At 41.9% G+C, this 20,028-nt stretch overlaps 1 protein-coding gene across 1 annotated transcript in view; it reads left to right on the top strand.

Annotated features, from left to right (window-relative positions):
* The window catches only part of PLEKHA8 (pleckstrin homology domain containing A8), a 43,891-nt gene that overhangs the window by 4,205 nt on the left and 19,658 nt on the right, over window positions 1–20,028 (top strand). The window contains exons 2-9 of the mRNA XM_090046640.1: window positions 10,162–10,278; window positions 11,216–11,371; window positions 12,961–13,085; window positions 14,582–14,740; window positions 15,600–15,640; window positions 16,331–16,488; window positions 18,792–18,930; window positions 19,449–19,534. Of these exons, the coding sequence (XP_089902766.1) occupies window positions 10,162–10,278; window positions 11,216–11,371; window positions 12,961–13,085; window positions 14,582–14,740; window positions 15,600–15,640; window positions 16,331–16,488; window positions 18,792–18,930; window positions 19,449–19,534 (981 nt within the window). The remainder of the gene's footprint in view (window positions 1–10,161; window positions 10,279–11,215; window positions 11,372–12,960; window positions 13,086–14,581; window positions 14,741–15,599; window positions 15,641–16,330; window positions 16,489–18,791; window positions 18,931–19,448; window positions 19,535–20,028) is intronic.

Below are 20,028 nucleotides of genomic sequence, written 5' to 3'. Positions count from 1 at the left end.
TTCTTTCTCCTTTGTTATACTCTGCTTTCCACATTTCCTTTTACAGCATCTGATTAAACGAGCTTCACCTCACAAAGGCATGTGCTATACATACGTACATATGTATTTACTATATTTACTTGAATCCAAAATTAAATTCCCTCCACCTCCCAGTAAGCCTGGGGAGTAAGGGGCAGAGTCTTATCTTAGATTTGAGTAGTGGCCTGGAGAAGGCAGTGGTTGAAGTCTGGCTTCTATCCCAGGCTGCCTGCCCTGAGCTGTGATGGCTCATTTGATGTGGAAGGGGCATGGGGGAGACTGGAGTAGCTGTAGGGAGAGCAAGGGTGGTCAACATCTGTGGTTCAGGAGCACAGGGGACACCATGCAGCATGACCACATGCCCTGCCTCCAGTGACCCCAGCCTCTTCCCCCTCACCCCCCCCATACATTCTGCCCTGGCTCTGCTTGCTCTAACCTTGACCTGGCTGGGCTAGGAGCTGCTGCCATTTCTGCTGATCACCTAGAACTGGAGCAGAGCTGCTGCAAAATATAAGTGGGGGGGCGTGCAAAATTTGTGAGGTAGGTAGCAGGGATCAAGCATTGTGGACAAGGTGTGGGGGTGGCAGGCTTCAGGGATATCAGGGCAGGCAGGCATGGAGAGAAGCGGGTGGGGGAGGCAGGGTGTTGGGGGGGATAGGCACAGGCATGGAGGGACAAGTGGCAGGGGAGACCATAGCATGGCAGGGGGAGGGGGCAACAACAGATATAAGACAACTTTTTCCTAATTAGTTTCTATACATGGAAAATTATAAATTATTCAGGTAAATACAGTATATATCTACTTTGGTCAGTCTAAGGTACAAATCTACCTTCTACTTGACTTCAGACTAACACAGCTGCATCTCTAAATTACCTCTGACAGAGCAAACAGTGCATAGAGAAATCCCTGATGAATGAGGAACACAGTCCTTCATTTCACATGTAGCAGTTTGCTACTCAAGATTTCTTTTCCTGTCCCAATTAAGTTAAATCCACATCTTCAAAATGAGTATCATTTTACTTGAAGTCAACTTGCCAGAGGCAGAATTCTAATGGCTCTTTAGAAGGAATATATCAGATCTTGAGTTAAAAACTAAAAGCATCAGAAAACTTGGAGACGGGGTGAAGGAAATACTGATTACATTGATCTGTCTATAAATGAGTGCAACATCATTTTTTAAGTGTTGCAATAAAGTTACTTTGACCATTTTCCCTAGGAAAATTAGGCTGCTGTCCAGTGGTTACTGGTTAATGCTTTTCTTGGTATTCTTAATTTTACTAAATTGAAACTCACCTGTAACAATCTTAAATAATTGTTCTTATTTAACAAGTCACACCCTTCAGAGTCATGCTGTAGTTATTTGCACTATATCACACCATACCTAGCTCTTTCAGTCCTTCATTATGAGTCATACACTCTAATAACTTTCATTGCTATTCTTTTTTCCTTTTGGTTTGTTTATAAATAATTCCCAGAACTGTCACCGAAAAGTACATTTTAGGCTACATATAAGGCCCCAAATCATTTTTGGGTCCAATTCCCCTATATAATTCTGCAAATTTATATTATTTTAATTTTTTTTCTTAAAGCCATGAAAGCTGTAAAGGCTTTCTTGGTGGATTCTGTAAGTACATAGGCTCTCACAAAAGCATCCTTATAGTTTTGGGAGGTGAACTTAAGAAACATTGAGCCCTCTTTTTTTCTCAGAGCTGTTGAGCATGCACAACTCCAGTTGACTGCAGATTGTGAAAATCAACCTTCCTTCTTTCCAAAAATGGAGGCACCCATACTTGGAGCCTTTAGTCTTGCTAAATAAATCCATTCTCTTCCTCTTGCAAATCTCCTTTTAAGCCACATATGCTTTTGTCCAAGGTCCGATGCAACAAAGTGGAGGTGGCTTTGGGGGAGTGGGATACAGGCAGCTAAAATTTCTAGTTCTTAAGGTGTTAGGCATGGCTAATCTCAGTGATAATAGCCACTGTCAGAGACCAAATACTAGAGGATTATCTCGCCCAGTATGATACTTCCATTGATCAACCAGTTTTCTCCAGGGTCTGTGTATTCTGACTAGGGTTGGGTTTTTTTTTCCAATTCATAGTTTGAGGGGGTTTTTTCATGCAGCATCTTTATATTGGCTTAAAGCAGGGGTATCAAATTAGAATTATAGAAAATTAGTGTTGGAAGGGACTTCAGGAGGTCATCTAGTCCAACCCCCTGCTCAAAGCAGGACCATCCCCAACTAGATCATCCCAGCAAAAGCTTTGTCTAGCCGGGTCTTAAAAACTTCTAAGGATGAAGGTTCTCTGGGTAACCTATTCTAGTGTTTTACTACCCCTTCTGTGGGAGAACTTTTCCTAATATATCTACCCTGACCTTCCCTTGCTGCAACGTGAGACCACTGCTCCTTGTTCTGTCATCTGCCACCACTGAGAACAATCTAGCTCCATCCTCTTTCGAAGCCCCCTTCAGGTAGTTGAAGCCTGCTATTAAATCGCCTTGGTCTCCTCTTCTCTAGAAAAAATAAAACCAGTTTCCTGTTTCAGCCCCTCACCGTTTTTGTTCTCCTCCACTGGACTCTCTCAAATGTGTCCAAATCCTTTCTGTAGTGGGGGCCCCAAAACTGAACACTGTACTCCAGATGTGGCCTAAGCAGTGCAGAACAGAGGGGAATAATCACTTCCCTTGACTAGCTGGCAACATTCCTACCAATAAAGCCCAGTATGCCATTAGCCTTCTTTGTAACAAGGGCAGGCTGTTAGCTCATATTTAGCTTATTATCCACTGTAACATCCATGTCTATTTCTGCAGAGCTGCTGCCCAACCAGTCAGCCCCCAGCCTGGGCTGGTGCCTGGGATTGTTCCATCCTAAGTGCAGGACTTTGCACTTGTCCTTGTTGAACCTCATGAGATTTCTTTTGGTCCAATCCTCCAATTTGTCTAGGTCACTGAATCCTAGCCCTATCCTCCAGCGTATCTACTACTCTCCACAGCTTGGTGTTATCTGCGGAGTTACTGAGGGTGCACTTTGTTCCATCTTCCAAGTCATTAATGAAGACATTGAACAAAATTGGCCCCAGGACTGACCCGTTGATACTGGCTGCCAACTAGACATTGATCCATTGATTACTACCCTCTGAGCCCAATGCTCCAGCCAGTTTCTTATCCACCTTGCAGTCCATTCACCCAGCCCATACTTCCTTAGCCTGCCTGCGGCAATGTTGTGGGAGACAGTATCAGAAATCTTGCTAAAATCAAGGTATATCGCATCCACTGGTCTCCCCACATCCACAAAGCTAGGCACCTTGTCATAGAAGGCAACTGGGTTGGCCAAGCATGACTGTTCCTAATCACATTTTTCTCCTGCAAGTGCTTAGAAAAGAAGTCCTCGAGGATCTGTTCCATGATTTTTCCAGGGACTGAGGTGAGGCTGTAGTTCCCTGTTCCCTGGATCTTCCTTTTTCCCTTTCTTCAAAATGGGGACTATATTGAAATTAGAACATTCCAGCGTGCTGCAGTGTCTCGTGTATTTTGCATCCTGTGTTTCAAAATGGCGACGGGGCAATTTAACTTAAGCTCGTCGAACAAGCTTGAAATAAAGCGCCCCCACAGCCATTTTGAAATGCAGGACGCTGAATACACAAGACACTGTGATGTTTTAATTAGAGCAACTCCTGAGAGCCGCTGCAACTAAAATGCCCCGCCCCCACTCTGCAGCATGTGTATGGGAACCCCATGACTTCCGTAAGCCACAGTTGTATGTCTTGCTTCGTGAACCATCTGGGAAACGACACATCTAACTGTAAAGCCTTTTGTTTAGTCAAGTGATAGAGGTTCAGAAATACTTCCAAAATTACCAGGCTACAAAAGGCCACCCGAACAGCTGTAAGGGACCTGCTATAGAAACAAGACAGAACAGCCAAGTGGCATGCCTCGAATCTTTTCTGAAAAATTAAGCGGTTTACATGGAAAATTGTAGACAAACACAAAGCAATGTTTTGGTTCATATCATCAGAATTATAAGCGACATTCAGCTGCATAAAGAGGCAAAATGCCAGTGTCTGCAACTAAAACCAACAGCAGTTGCTTTTGACCAACTCTCACAGCAACCACAACAGATTTGCAGCTGAGTGGCTGTTTACCACACAGATACATATCATGTCATGAAGATCTGAAGGTCATGGAGATCATGAAACCATATGCAAAGCTGATCAAGTCTAAATTTAATGATTGCATGACACCCCACTCAAGCTCCAGTGCTAGCCTACGTGCCTCATTCATAATATGTAGAAGTAGATGCAGAATAACAAGTTACTTGACAGTGGGTTTTGCCAGAAATTCATCCTAACTTTTTTTGTTCCTGGTAGTTCAGTTCTAAGTACATGAGAGCCTCTGAGAACAATTTTAGGTACTGTATATGAGACTGAACATAAAGCCATCAATATGATGGCCTTCACTGGGGGGGAGGGGGGAAGAGATGTGTGGAATAAAAGAACTTTTATTGAAGTTTGAAGTTTATTAATTTATGTCTTGCCTGAAAGTATGTGTAGCACTATCCACTTCAGTAAATCAGGAAAACTCTAGTTTCATTTAGAATAAACTAAGAAAAGGGTTAGAAGTACAGAAAGTTAGAATGCCAAAGTGTAAAAGAGCCAGCTAAATCAGAATATGTTTACTTTTCATAGGTTATGTATTTAAGAATACCACAAGTAGGATTTCTTTTTTTTTTCCAACGATAAAATTATATATATTTTTAAATTATCATCAGGTTTTTACCTTAATTTTACTTTTCAGTGTTTTGATTTGAATGGAGTAGATGGAGTAAGTACTGCTCAACAGTTACTAAGTCCATATGTATTAGTTCATATAAATGCCATTCTTTAAACACAAGAAGAATTGTGGTTTTTTGTTTCTTTTGGTTTTGGGTTTTTTTAAATCATGTGTAGATCAGTGTTTCCCAAACTTTTGATACCTGGTGCACACTTGTTTTCTCCTGGATTAAAATTGGGGCACACTTCACTCACCGGTGAGAGGTCCATGGGCCTAATCTTGCTGCAAGCGGCTGGCACGGTTGTGTTGCTCTTACAGCACACTGGTGTGCCATGGTATACCCTTTGGGAATCACTTAAAGAACTTAATCTTCTTTCAGAGTTTTTCTACATAGACAGAATTGATACATATTTCAAAATATCATTTATATAGCCTTAATACTAAATAGGCCAACCTTTGACACGCATTTTTTTGAAAAAGCATGTGGTCAAAACTCAGATTAAAGACAAAACAGTTTAAACAAAAGGTGCTGATCACCCAGCCCAGGAGGCTAGACAAGGCATGCAGAGCTGGTCTGTGGGCTGGATCAGGCCCACAGACTGGTCCCACATGCCAGATCCAGTGTGTAGGGGTGGTCTAGTGCAGGCACCACATATGCCCTGGACCAGCCAACCTGTGGCTTGCAGCACGCATGTAGAGCTGGTGGGAGGTGCATGCTACATGGCACGCAGGGTCAGTATGGGGCATGTGCTGCGCATGGAGCCTGTGCCGGGTCCCAGACAGACTGCAGATTCAGTGCATGGGGCCACTCTGATGCAGGTATCATGTGCAGTGCCCACCTCAGACCATGCCACAAGCAGCATACAAGGTCATGACCAAGGTATGCCACGTGGTGCACCAGTTTACAATCCCCAGACAGCACTGTGGGACAAATGATAAGGTTCAGCAGCCCATATTTTTGACACTGCTGGGTTTAACCATCAGTTAAAATCATAGGGCTTTTATACATGTGCTCCGGGATGCAGGGGAAGGGGGTGGCGCTTTAATTAAAGTGCCTGGATTGTCATGTGTATCAGTATCCCCATGCTGAAAAATGGTGGCGGATGTGCTTTAACTAAAGGTCGTCGAATGAGCATTAGTTAAAGCGCCCCCACGCAGGGATGCTGACACGTGCGCCTGGAGTCTGCTGGAGTGCAGTAATTACCACGCTTCAGCAGACTTGAGTAATTGAGTCTGTTCCAACATGCTGTAATTACAGCGCGTCAGAGCAGCCTCACTGCACGTGTATAGGCATCTGTAACAGTTAAAACTTCCAACCCTGTTTAAAAATTCCATTGATTCAACGAGCTCCCTAGGTAGTCTACTCCATTGTTTAACTGTTCTGCCAGTTGGCAAGTTTTTCCTAATGTCTAACATATATATTTCTTGCCATGGTTCCCTTGAGTCTTAACCTCTCTAAACTAAACATACCCAGCCTTTCTGCATAGATCATGTTTTTGAGACCTCTGATCACTTTTGTTGCTCTCCTCTGGACTTTCTCCAATTGGTTCACATCTTTCTCTAAGCGTAAAGCCCAAAACTAGACACAGAACTCCAAATGAGACGCTACAATGCTGTATAAAGTAGGAAGATTCTTTCGCCTGTTTTACATATGGTATATATGGCGCTGTTGGTGGCAGGGGGCGTGGCGAATGCCAACTGGTGGTTGGCGACCACCCACAGATGCCATCGGCAGTAGCCAGCAGTTTTTGCAGACCACCCACAGATGCCGTTGGTGTTGAGGTGGTGAGTGGCGACCACCTGCAGGCGCTGCTGGCAGTGTCGGCAGTGCCTGCTCACAGGTGGTACACTGCCATGCTCAGGGGGTGCACGTTCACTTGCGTGCACTCCCCAGCCCTGGCAGTGTGACCCACACCTGACCCAAAGGGACCCGTGCCCTTTGTGCTGTCAGTGCAGAAATGTAGTGGGGCACGTATCCCCTGTGCCTCTCTCCAACCTCCTCCCCTCCCCCACCCCCCGTGTTGCCAGTGGATGTGCCTGGGCAGTTGTCCCCCACCCCATAGACTTATTTGCTTATTTGTATTGCTGCCCATGTGTGTGTGCATACACACACTCACATGTAACCGTGCCTCCAAATGCACTCCCTCCATCCCTAAGCATCTCCTTGCAGGCTGGAACCCTGCCAGGCTGCAAGAGGAAAATCATGGTTTCCTGCTTCAAAGAGGAAACTGGATTTTTCTCCTTTAAAGGGGAAAATGCGGGTTTTTCTATGGGAAATGGAAAACCTGGATCCTTGGTCATCATATTGCATGTAATATGTGGCTTACCTGGAACAAGTGGGTGAAGGCATGGATGTCACTGGTGGCTGGTGAGAGTAGCTACCCAAAACATCCCTCTGGAACCTCAAAAGGAAATTAATAGTGTCATATACCATGGGTGCAAATGGTTCACAATGAAATCTTTTGGTTAGTGGTATCAAAGGCAGGTGACAAATCTAAATGACTCTCAATACATCCTTCAGTTTTTTTCTCCTGTTAGTTCACTGGAGTGCAGTCGCTTCAGCATCTGCTCCTTATCCAGGCTTAAAATTTGATTGAGGCTAGAGAAATCCAGGCTCTCCAAAAAGTGTCCGAGCTCTCAAGCTCTTCCACTCTAACAATTTAAATGATTGTTTTCCAAAGGTGGACCAGATTGGGCCCTGCATGCTGCTGACTCCTGCCTGGGTCTAACCCCACATCAGCCCCAGGGCCCTGCAGAGCCTCTGCCTCACCCTGCTTAATGGGATTAGGCTCCAGGGGCTCCGCATCATCCCCCATCACACAGGGCTGGGGTTGGGTTTGCAACTGTCCTGCATGCCCAATCTAATGTACAGGGCAACGGTCCTGTGGGACTTCCTGTAAGCCCATGGGCAGCCATGTGGGCTGGATGAAAGGGTGCTGAGGGCCAAATTTGGCCCATGGGCCAGGGGTTTAGTTGCATCTAAATCAAGCAAAAGCCATATACAAGCTTCCCAAAAATTACTGGGACTGTCCCTGCCTCACTGTTGTATTGAAGCCATGGCAGTCTAAACCAGTGATTGTTAACCAAGGTGCAATGGCACTCTAAGGTGCCTTGAGATCCTTTCAAGGGTGCCATGGGATTCCATACAATACGCCATTACTATCCTGGAAATACCTGAATCATTTTTCCTTTCTTAAGAAGATGGGAAAAGAATAAGAATAGTTTTCTATTTCACTAGCTGATCTGAGAATAGACATGTTGGGTTTTTTTATTTTTTTCCTAAGTAACTCTCCATGTAGCAGTCATAGCTCTGTTCTGAAAGTACATTCTGCATGCTGTTTGATTCTGTGTAGTGAGAATTGTCATTCTGTATTGGGACCCATCTGCTGGAAGGGTAAATCAGCATCTAATTTCACCAAGGCTGGTAAGTTTTTGTGGGGAAGGAATAGATAGCAAAACATCTTATTTAAAATTCATTTTAACCAGGCTTTTCCAACTGAGGTAGAGGGAGAGCTGTCTGTATGATGCAGAGTAGATCGGCAGCCTGTCAGTTTACTCAGTTGATATTGTAAGTGACAAAGAACATAACTGAAGATGTTTATGAGAAGCAGTAGGAGCACCAGTCTGAATTAGAGGTATATAGGCTGTAGCTGTATTGGTCTAAGGACATAAGCAGACAAGGTTCTTTGGGTAAATCTGATGTCTTTTATTAGACCAACTCAAATAGTTAGAAAAAAATCTTTGTTTACTATTTATTCCATCCAGGAAGAGGACATACCAACTGCAGACGCTTCCTCAGCCTGAGAAAGGGTACTTATACCTGAAAGCTTGCTAAGAAAATTTTTTCTAACTATTTGTGTTGGTCTAATAAAAGATATCAGATTTACCCAAAGAAACTTGCTGGTCTGAATTAGAAGCATGTCTTGACTGTTGGGTGGTGGATTATTTAAGTGATCATGTACATGCTACCAAGGCTCTGCTACAATTAAGTGTTACTCTGTGCTGAATTATCACTACCTTACTGCAAGATGTCTGAAATCAGAAATTCCTTGTAATGTTTCTCTTTTCTCTTACATCTTTAAAAAAAAAATTGTTGATTTGGCTACCAAGGTCTTTCAAATAAAAAGAGGAGGCTGTCCATAAATAGCAGGCTACCTCAAACTTCAAATGACTTTTACAGTAATTTAGAATACTCTGGAAAACTTTAGAAACTTAAGAAAACTAATATCAGTTTAATCTGCTCTGTTTGTGTGAAGTTGTTTTTTCCCCCTCTTATGAGCTGCCATTTAAGCAGGCTGGCCTGATACTGTAGGATGGACCCAAAATATGAATCTATGCACTTCTTTTTGCCTGTAGTATCACTGTAAATTTTTGGTAAGTGGATTTTTGTGTGTTGGCTGTCAGTGTAGCTTATGCAGCTCTTGTTTGACTGGTGCTTCAATTTTCTGGAAAAAAGAACAGGACAGCTTGAGTATCAACTCTTTGTTATATTTGACTGACCAAATTTATCTTCAGCTTGATATTAATAGAAGAGAATTTCTTCTACTAACTGTTGTCCTCCTTCTCTCCTACATCACTGATGTTTTTTCTTTCTATATTGGAAATAAAGGAGATAACTGTTATCATTAGCTCCGTTCTGGTTTTTTTTCAAAATGTCTCTTGAAGTTATAGTTGAGGTCTTAAGGTCAGGCAGCAGCGTGGACAGAAATGTGGCTTGGGACTACTGTGATTAAGAAATGGGCAAAGAGATAGATGTGAACCCTCTCCACGTCTGACATTGCTGGCGAGCATTTGACAGTGACTTGAGGAAATATTAGTTGTATTGAAAGAAGACTGAACCTGCCTGGATGGGACGAGATTGGAGAAGTTTAGAAGTATTCTCTAAAATTCCAATTCTTTGAAAACCAAGCATTGCTTTCATTATTTTAAAGGAGTTTTTTTTAAATTTCCTTTAATGATAGTATAATATATTTTTCTCTTCCTCCTTACAGTATAAGATGGGGAGCCCAGGGTCAAGGCTGCCACAGCGATTTTGTGGGGGAGTGAGAAGAGGGGAGTCAGAATAGGGGTGGGACATTGAGTTATTTGGTTGTGGAAGAGGAGTAACTACTTACTAAGTGTTGCTAATTATCGCATGTTTGACAGCTCAGCGGGATCTTATAACTCCAACTGGGCTTCAAGAAAGACATTGCAGCCATTCCACCAAGGGGGGGCCTTTGTGGACATTTGATTTCCATGCAGATTTTTAACTGCTCTTTTAACCAGCCGGAGCATCTCTTGTTCGGATTCCAGTTGTACAGCTTCCTGGGCTAAAGAAAGGGCAGGTTTTCTGGAACTCAGATTGCTGAAGAAATGCAATGTTGTTTCTTTTGCAGGCTGGCAGCCTCGATGGTTTCTTCTCTGTGGAGGTATCTTGTCATATTATGACTCTCGGGAAGATGCCTGGAAAGGCTGTAAGGGAAGCATTCAAATGGCCGTGTGTGAAATTCAAGGTAACCGAGGAACAATAGAACCCACTTGTCACTGCTTACTACAGTCTAAATGTACATCATCATATCTCACTTGAGGCTTGAATTGGCTCTGATGGGATCCCAGGGCTGAGACTGAAAATCAGTCCCCGGCCTGGGATCCCACCAGAGCCAGTTCAAGGCTCTGTTGTGGTGCAGAGGCTGGGAGTGACACCCACACAGCAGAGAAGCTAGTCCCACTCCCCACACTGCATAGAAATCAGTTCAAACAAGGGCTGGGACCAGCTCCTGTGACATGCCAGTGCTCCCACAGCCTCTGCCACATAGGAGCCTTGAACTGACAGGGTGCTAGTGCAGTAGGGGTGGGGGCTGGGACCCAACAAATAGCTTTGTTGACCTGTCTGCCCCCTTCTCATTGTATTACCTTCATGGGGCAGTCCACTGTTAACTCAACACATGTTAGGTAATACAATCTGGAGATACTCCTCACTGGACAAGGCCTACTTTACTATGCCAGGATGATACTTAGCATGTACTTCACTGCTTGGACTCTAGCATTGTAATTGCAGTTAGTATGTGCTAAGTGTAATGGGTAACAATACCTTGAGAAGGACTATAAATCCACAATATAAGAGGTAATCTATATGAAGGAATAGCATTGTAATTTCTTCTTTGAACCACAGAAAGAAGGGTCTACTTAAATCTTCCCTTGAGAGTAAAGTATTAACAAGTTTCTCTTTCATGGGCTGAAGTATCCTTCCCCCCAGAGGCTGGCAGTTTAGTTTGCTAATATGGACTGCAAAGTGGCAAACTGGGCAGTAACTACTCCTCTATCCTTAAGTCTGAATTCAAATTTTCCTGCTGTTTTTCTGTTGAAGTTTGGGTGAGTGAGAAGAAAACGATTTTTTTCACTCAAGGGGAAGTGTCTAATGCCATGTCTTAAAATGTGTGTTGTTCTTAGTTCATTCTGCAGATAATACTCGGATGGATCTGATTATTCCTGGAGAACAGTGCTTCTATCTGAAAGCAAGAAGTGCAGCTGAGAGACAAAAGTGGCTGGTTGCCCTCGGAACTGCCAAGGCTTGTCTGACAGACAGTAGGACACAGAAAGAAAAAGGCATGGACTTCCCTCTCAGTACTGAGCACTTCTGACCTTCTGGACTATTTACATGTTTTCTTTCTCACCGTATATATTAAGAGTTATATAACTAGGGATGGTAAAATGCCAGTGTCTGAACAACTGATTAAATCCTGGACAACAGGATTTAATCACCTCTGAACATCAGATCACTTGAGGAACCTAAATAGTATTAAGACATTACTTCTAACAGCTTGGGTTCGACAGGTTTGGTCCGGATTTGACATGTACGAGATATCAAATCCTACGTGTCTTTAGGTCTCTTGGGTTTAACCACCTAGATCTGAGTTACTTAGATATAGACTCCCTAGTTGCTGACACTTCTCTTGTCATTAGGAGCCTGTGGTCCAATTACTTAGGCCCTGCAACCAGTTTCTCAGCCCTTCCTCTCTCTGGCTCCCATTGCTTAAACCCATTCCCTCCAGTCTCTACCTGACCGAATGGGTTCTGTGGTCTCTATCTGTACTCATCTAGTGCCACGTGCCAATTAAGTTAGGAATGCACATGCTTTGAAAATTAATTTTTCTGAGGCACATGCCAGTGCTAAGAGTTCAAGATCTGACTGTGTCAAGTTTGGCAGCATCTTCTTCCCTCCTGGTGGCTGGTCTCTCTTGATGCTGGCAGGAACCAGTCAGGTGGAAATTCTCCTTGTTATTGAATGGTTTTGTCCATGAATTGTAGCATGAGACCCAATGCATGGCCACACTGAGTTAATATGCCAAGCTCCCTTGCTGCTCTGAAGGTGTTAAAGCAGATAGTGACATTAGTAAGTCTGGGGTCCTGGCAGCTAATTTGTCTCTTCCTGTGTTAGCTCCTGATAAGGTGAGAAGTGCCACTTCCCCATCCCCACCCAAACCTTTTGTGCTCTTGTTATGCAGTGCATTGGGTATGCATTTACCAGTTCGGACTGACTCTGGATAATGCAAATTTGCAATGCAATGCAAGTTTGAAACAACAAATGATAAAAAACACAAGGAAATCCATAATGTGGTATGCTGTCACAGATAAAATATTAGTGATATGTTTGCAATTCTTCAGATCCTTTCACTCAACAAAATTAAATTAGCTTTCAGGCATTCTGGTCCAGAATTATCATCATGAAATATATTAAGTTGATCTTTCTTTGTTAAAATCTATTTCCATTTTCTTGTATAGTTTACAAGAAAAGATCTATGCCAGCATAATTGACAATATAATTGTTTGTATCTAAGTCTACTTAACAAATAGGAACTTCATGATGTACAAGGACTTATTACTTGAATAAAGACTTATGATTCAGACATCTTTTACTTGAGACTCTTTGTAGTATGTTTGTGTTTAATATTAACAGCTGAGGTAGAATGCACTATTGCTGTGTATGCTGGTTAATTTTCAAGGGACATACTCTTCCACCTGTCATAAAATGAATTTATAGCTACCTTGGTTTTAAATGTGACACATTGGAACTGATAGAGAGCATCTTGAATATTGACTGACCAAGTTAAACTGGATTGAAATTGTATTAACTTTTCAGAACATCTACTGAAAGACTGAGAAAATAAATCCAACTTTTTTTGTTTCGTTTTTAGAATTTACGGAAAACACTGAAGCCTTGAAAACCAAAATGTCAGAACTTAGACTGTATTGTGACCTCCTCGTTCAGCAAGTAGATAAAACTAAGGAAGCTAGCATTTCTGGTGTATCAGAAACCGAGGTACAGCTTTGTTTTATGTAAAACACTCCCGCGATGTGCTGAGCTCTCTAAAATTGCCCTTCCAGCCTCATTGCCTTACAGATTCTGCCCATAATGACATTAGGAAGATTGTAACTCTGCTTTTTTAACATGACACTGACTCTCCTGGTGAATGCATAAAAGAAATAGAGTATCCTATCCAAGCACTAGATTTTTGTATCATAAAATACCACATTGCCATGTGTTCTGGTGATCAAAACATCTGTTATGCTGGCTAGTACTTGGGTCATCTGCAGTCACTGCGATCAGGATAGCAGTGCCTCAGACCGTTCATTTCTTGGTGTCATTGACCTTGTGCATGCTTCATAAAAAGGCAGAATAGAAGTGCATATCACCTGGCCTTGATTAGCCTGCTCTCCAGCCTCAATTAACATTCTGTTTCAGTCCACTCTGTTCTATTAGCTGGAACCCTGAAAGGTTAAGAGGCAACATCAGGGTCACAGTGAAACTATACTGAAGGAAGAAACTTGCTGATTATCTTTTATAATGAGGATCAGCATTTTAACCAGTTTGTGTTCCAGAGGTATCTCTTTCCAGCAGAAGCAGCTGTTGCCATTGAGAACAGCCATCTGATGGAACATGTGCATTTCTCAGTCTGAGGTATATGGAAGTGGAAGGATTTCGATGTAGTTGGAAAGTAGGTGTGGTGTTGCAGTTTTACCTTCTACGATGCCTCCCAGAAAGCAGTTTGTTTCCAGGGTGCAGGACAAGCAGATTGAGCTCACTGAAAGTTAGATGTTAGTGCCTAAACTGCCTGAGTAGGCATCCTGGATGAAGCCATTGCTGTGGATCTGTTTGTGTAGCAGTAGTGGTGGATATCGCCTGCCCATGATTAGCCTGCTTTCCTGGTTAAATTAAATTCTTTCAATTTGTTGTGGAAAAACCGGCCTCCCCAGAACTTGCAGCTGAAGGGGTTAACTTAAGAGCAGTCCACCATCATAACATATTTTTTAGTTCCATCTAAAAATGGTGATTTACACAAAGAATGGGGTTTTGTTCTTCACATTGTTCAATTGCAGTGACTTGGGTTAACATATTTGTACCAAAATTATCCTAACTCAAGTTGGCTCTATGCTACCCATTTCACTTGTCAGATTTTTATTCCTTCATCATGGTATCCTCTAGTTGTGCTAATGTTGAACACACTAGGGCAAGTAGTTAACATACTTGGCTATGGGGATAAGTCAGGCAAATGTTGCTGTTGAAATACTTCATATTCAGATTCGTAGGGCAAGAGGTTGATAGCAGAAGAATGTTTTTAGATAATGAAATCCTGTTAGTGTTTGCTGTCATTGCTCTGAGCAGCGGTATTACTTTAAGTTCTTCAAAAATACTGGGCTTCCTCTGATTAAAGAAATGTGGCTGCTGTGGTGGTAGATTTTCTAAAGGTCAAACTTTCTGAAATAGTGGTTTTTTTTAAGGGAAATAAAGAGATTTTCAATCTGGCTATTTCACAGAATGGAATCGATATGAGAGCACTGTTGAAATCAACATGTAACACCTTCCTGAAGACTCTTGAAGAATGTATGCAGATTGCAAATGCAGCCTTCACTTCTGAGTTACTACATCGCACTCCACCAGGATCTCCACATTTGGCAGTTCCCAAATCAAACAAGGTAAGCTTGCATAGTCTCAGCTGCCAGACTCAGGTCTGAAAGCAAAATGTCTTTCTTGCATCAAAGTAATTGTGGAAGTGCAGAGTTAAGGATTTTAGCCTTGGATTTGACTCATGACTATCCACAAGTAAAGTCCTGGTGCAGGTAAAGTGAGGATTTAAGGTGAAGTAAGACTCTTTTTAAAGGTTATCTCAGTGACCAATCACTTGCATTCAGTGGTTGGATAGACTTTTTAATCAGTAATACTCAAAAATGGATCCACTCTCAAATATCCATGTCCCAAGAAAATATGACTATATGTCAGGCTAACCTGCTATGGAAGTCTAGTATGAATTTTTAAAAATGACCTCATCATCATGTCTGGAGTTCTCAATCCACAGAAAAAATATTCAAATTGGAGCAACAATCCTGGTTAACAGCAGATGAGGGTGCAGGCAGGAACGGATGTGTTGCTATTCAGCTGAAGTGCGCAAGGTTTATTTTATAGCATGTACCCAGCAGGATGATTTCCTTTTTCCATAACCCAGCCTTTCACTAGGGTCTTTTGAAATGGTGGATTTGTTTGTTCATCATCTCACATCACTGCATTGGTTAGGTTTGTGGAGACAAGCAATGTATTGGCCAATGGATTAGCTTCTCCCTCAGTATTTATTAATTAGCTTTTTAGATCTGTCTGCAAAAGGGAGGCCAGATATTTTTCAGGTTGTGACTCCAGTATGCATTTTGCTGGACTGTTTTTATAGGCCCCATTTCAGTGAAACAGGTGAGCACGTGTTCAGCTTTCTTTTAATGCACTGAGAAGTTTGAGAAACCCAAAATGTTGCTTTGCTTTGAAAGGTAATTTTTTTCTGTCTTATAGGTGAAACATTCTGTTACCTCTAGCTGCAGCACAACAGAAAGGTACATTATAACTTTGCTCTTTGCATTACAGCTTTTTTAAAGAATTACATAGTCTTTTTGGTTATGTCTGCCTCTTTCATTTCATCTTACTACCCTGCTTATATCTGCTGTTTACAATATCAAACTGTAGTGATGCAAATGATGCATCTTAAAATGAAGATAGCAAATAGCATTCCCCTCTCATCTGGCTCACATTTTTCCCTATTTTCTTCTGTTGGCTACTTACCAGAAACCTCACCACAACCCCTCTTAAAGACTTCTGATACAGGGAACAAAGTAGGCATCATGCTTATCTCTTTAATCCTCTCTCCCCTATCTTTGTCTTCCACTTCTACGTGTTAGCAGTGTGATTCCTGAGGAGCAGATCTGGGTGAGAAAAAAACAAACAATATCGTTAGTGCCATAGCCAGGGAACTCTGTCTTAGCCACATTCTCTTCATTTAACTCTACTTTTAAACCAACTGGGATGGTCCCTGTCCCTTTTTATGCCTTTTTCTTTATCTTTACTATTTTGCAGACTTCAGTCAGTTCATTTTAGACCAGTATTGTCCTCACACCAATCTTAACAGCCTACATTTTGATTTCATTTTCTCATATTGCTGTGTGCAGTTATGCATGAAGAAACTTGTTCAAGCCAAGTAATATATTTTACACATTGGTTTGAATATGTACTTTATTTAATCCCTACAGACAGATAGAACTGAACAGCTGTGAAAATGGCTCCTTAAAGACAGAAGCTAATCACCATGAACATGCCCTGATTAAAAATCTGATGCCCTTACACACAAAAACTGATGGAGGGAACTGTGATATTTCAGATCAAGACCACGTAGAAAAGAATTTGACAGGTAAATGTATATGGAATCTCCATCTTTGAATGTTTTCAAGAGCAAGTTAGGCAGATACTTGACTAGGATGGCTTAGCTGGGGGCAGTCCTGTCCTGAGCAGGAGGCTGGATTAAATGACTTTCTGAGGTCCCTACCACACCTACCGTTCTGATCTATACTTTTCCCTTTTAAGGCCTGTGGGTATCTCTCTTTCCAGAAGGAGCTGAGCATGTTAGAACAAGACAACCAAAGTTTAGTTTATATCACACCCTTGTTGGTAGCCTTAATAAAGAGATCAAGAATTGAATGGTTACCAAGACTAAAGTGCTCCCTTGAGCTATGTATAACTCTTTCAGAGGCAAGATAGACATGAGAGGTAGTGCAGTCTGGCAAAGCTTTTGTTCTTTAGACACACATTTTATAGACATTTTCATCTCCCTAAAGCCTTTTCAACATCTTTTCAAATATCAAGGCCCAGCATGTTAGAAGCATAGGACAGCTCCGTGTGTTTTTATTGTTTCATTTTTAAGTTATTTCAGACATTGAATAAAACTTAAGACAGTATTGCATAATGTGGGTGAGAAAAGACTGTACAAAAGGAGAATTGTAAATCACTGTTGGATTCTATCTTGTACTCTAAAGTGTTCCACTTCTATTATTTAGAAGTAATTATATTTGATTTCTCATTTTGTTGACTGGACTAGGGTTTCCCTTAGAATACATTTATGCAAGAGGGTGTATACCAAGAGGTACTCAGGTGTGGAGTTATGCTGTGTCCATCACAAATATTTAAGTAACACTCTTGCTTTCTAGAATTCCCTTTGCTGTCTCCTGTTCACCTTCAGTTTATTTTGAACCCAGTCTGTACACTTTCTCTGGATTTAGTTTCCATTAACCTAGAAATTATTAGCCGTGCAACAGATTTCAGCTGAAAACTTTTTCCTTGGGATTGGCTAGTCTTGCAGTTCCTATGGCAGGACCACTCAGCCCTACCATCCTTTTTTTCCATAATGCCATAAACATTTTATTATTAGGGTCAATACCTCCTACGTCGGGGTGGGTATTGTAGGCAAATGCTGTCAGCATGTTTTCAGCATGTTTTCAATTTTTATATTTCACAAACAGACAACTCTTTTGTTGCATTCCTTTTGTGTTCTTCCAGCTTGTGTCGCTAAATAGTCCAGTTTGTGACTGGCATTGGCTAGCACTTGTGTAAAACCCCGGGTGTAGAGGTCAGTAGAGCTATGCGTTCTAACTAATTTTTTTCAATATGACATTGTGTAGGGTAAGATGAAATGAATGGCAAATAACATCCAAATCAGATGACTGATATCATTTAGCAGCTGAGATGTCCTTAGAGTGAGGTGTCCACACATTTTTCACTCTACATGCACACATATCCAGCACATTCAAGTCAGAAAGTTTTCACTAACAGTGCCCATCAAGGAAGTGCATTCTTTTGAGCTCTCTTGGCTCCTTTTGAACTCTCATGCTTCTCAAGTCACCTTATGGCTCCATCATTTCTGAGACGAGCAAGTGTTTCTGTACAGTGCTCCCTTATACTGTCTGAAGGGTGATGATACACACCAGTAGAGCAGCAGGAGCAGTGGAAACAACCTGCAACTTATACTGTCTTTCTGCAGCATGTAGGTAGAAGGCCACCTCTTCTGCCACATGGTAGCAGCATCTGTATTCATTTAAGCAGTGTATTAGACTGCTTCATTGAGAACAGCAAACCAACCAGCCTCCAATTTCCTTGTCCTTCCCCTTCTTTTGGAGAAACTATTTCAATTCCTTGGTGCTTGGAAATCATTACAACAGACCAGCAATTAGGTTACACAGTAGAGTATGGCAGCATTTCTCAAACTTGGTGCCCTGCTACTTCACCCACGATTCCCTCAGCATTGCTTCTCCATCACTGATTCCTGTTGCTGCCATTTTCACCCACCACTGATTGCTGCTGTTTTCAGACATATACAATTGCCCAGAGAATTAAGTGGTTGTTTTACCTGTAGTTCTCTGAGATGTTGGACATGTTTAGTCCATAATCCACCCTTCTTCCCATCTGCTTTGGAGTCCAGTACTACCATGAGCCCCAAGGCATAGGGTTAAGAGAGGGTTAAAGTGGCACTGCCTTTTAGTGTTTCTGTTGGAGACTTGAAGAAACACAGGGTACATGTGCTAACAGGCACTGCTAGTGACAGCTTTTTCAAGTAGAATGAGGTGGGCTTGCAGACCCCTAGAATGGACAAGACACAAGCTATCTGAAAGAACAATAGTTGAAGCAAGAGTAACCATTTTTTCCATTCCTTTTAAATATAAGGTGATATTAAAGAAGATGATGAAGCCAAGTTGCTGCCCACAGAGAGTAACAGTGTTAATGAGTTGCTACAGCAAGAAACTGGTTGGGAAGAGGAGAAGGAAGAGGATTTTCCTACCTTCTTTAGTGTCATGAGTAATAGGTAATGCAGCCCATAATAATGCAGGCCATGTAATACTTTTGTAATAGTGATGGTTGGAGTAGGGCAGTCTAGTAGTTGAGCCCTGTCATTTAAATGCCACTTCATGTGGATTTTTTGTCTCTCTTCATTCCTATTTAAAATAGAACTGGTTTTTCTTTGCAAGAATATCTGGCAGCAATAATTGAACTCTAAGAAATTAGCCATTAATTAGGATAAGGAGAAATTTTTATCCCAATAGAGAGACCAGTTTATCACAGATAGTTTAATTATGGTTGTCTTCCAGGTTGCAACCTACCATTCTGATCAAAGACGTTTATTTATATTTGCAGTCTACTGGGCTGCATTCACCAGTAGCTGAAGCTGGCAGTGAAGTAAATGGAACTTGTTTATGCCAGTGACTCAATAAGTGTATAATTTGCTTCATTCACATGAAGCAGATATGTAATGTAATTTCTCTCAAATTGCATGAATGGCAATATTTAAAGTAGTGATATCTTTGTTTGTAATGGAATCTCTAGGTTTAGCGATATTGAACTTCAAGAGGATGATGGCATACCCACAGAGGAATTTCTGCAATCATGTTATGCAATAGTGCCAGTCTTGGGTAAGCAGTTACTTGCTTTTGTTGTGGCAAGTGCATCCATTTAAGCCATGAATGCTCTTTGCCTGGTGGCCTAATAATGGTTGAAGTCATGCTTAGGCTCATTAGGCACCTATACAATGCCGGTTTTGACATGTTCTAATTAGAGCACGTTGAAGCAGCTCTGACAGCCTCGATGTCATGTGTATTCAGCATCCCCGCACTTCAAAATGGTGGTGGGGGCACTTTAAAGCTTGTCAAATGAGTTTTAGTTAAAGCACCCCTGCTGCCATTTTGAAGCTCAGGATGCTGAATACGTGAGCTGTTGTGGGTGCTTTGATTACAGCAGCTTCCGAGAGCCACTTTAATTAAAGCCTCCCTGCTCTCCCGCTCACCCCCCACAAACCCCAGAGCATGCATGAAGACACTCATTAAGAGAATTCACTTCTTTACTCAGTTAATATCATATAAATATTGTTGAAAAGGGCACCTTAATTTACTCGTGTGTGTGTGTATGT

The sequence above is a fragment of the Crocodylus siamensis genome, chromosome 5, assembly GCF_052110815.1.
Source record: "Crocodylus siamensis isolate JL-2025a chromosome 5, ASM5211081v1, whole genome shotgun sequence".
Taxonomy (NCBI): domain Eukaryota; kingdom Metazoa; phylum Chordata; order Crocodylia; family Crocodylidae; genus Crocodylus; species Crocodylus siamensis.
This window is presented reverse-complemented; position numbering and strand designations above follow the sequence as displayed.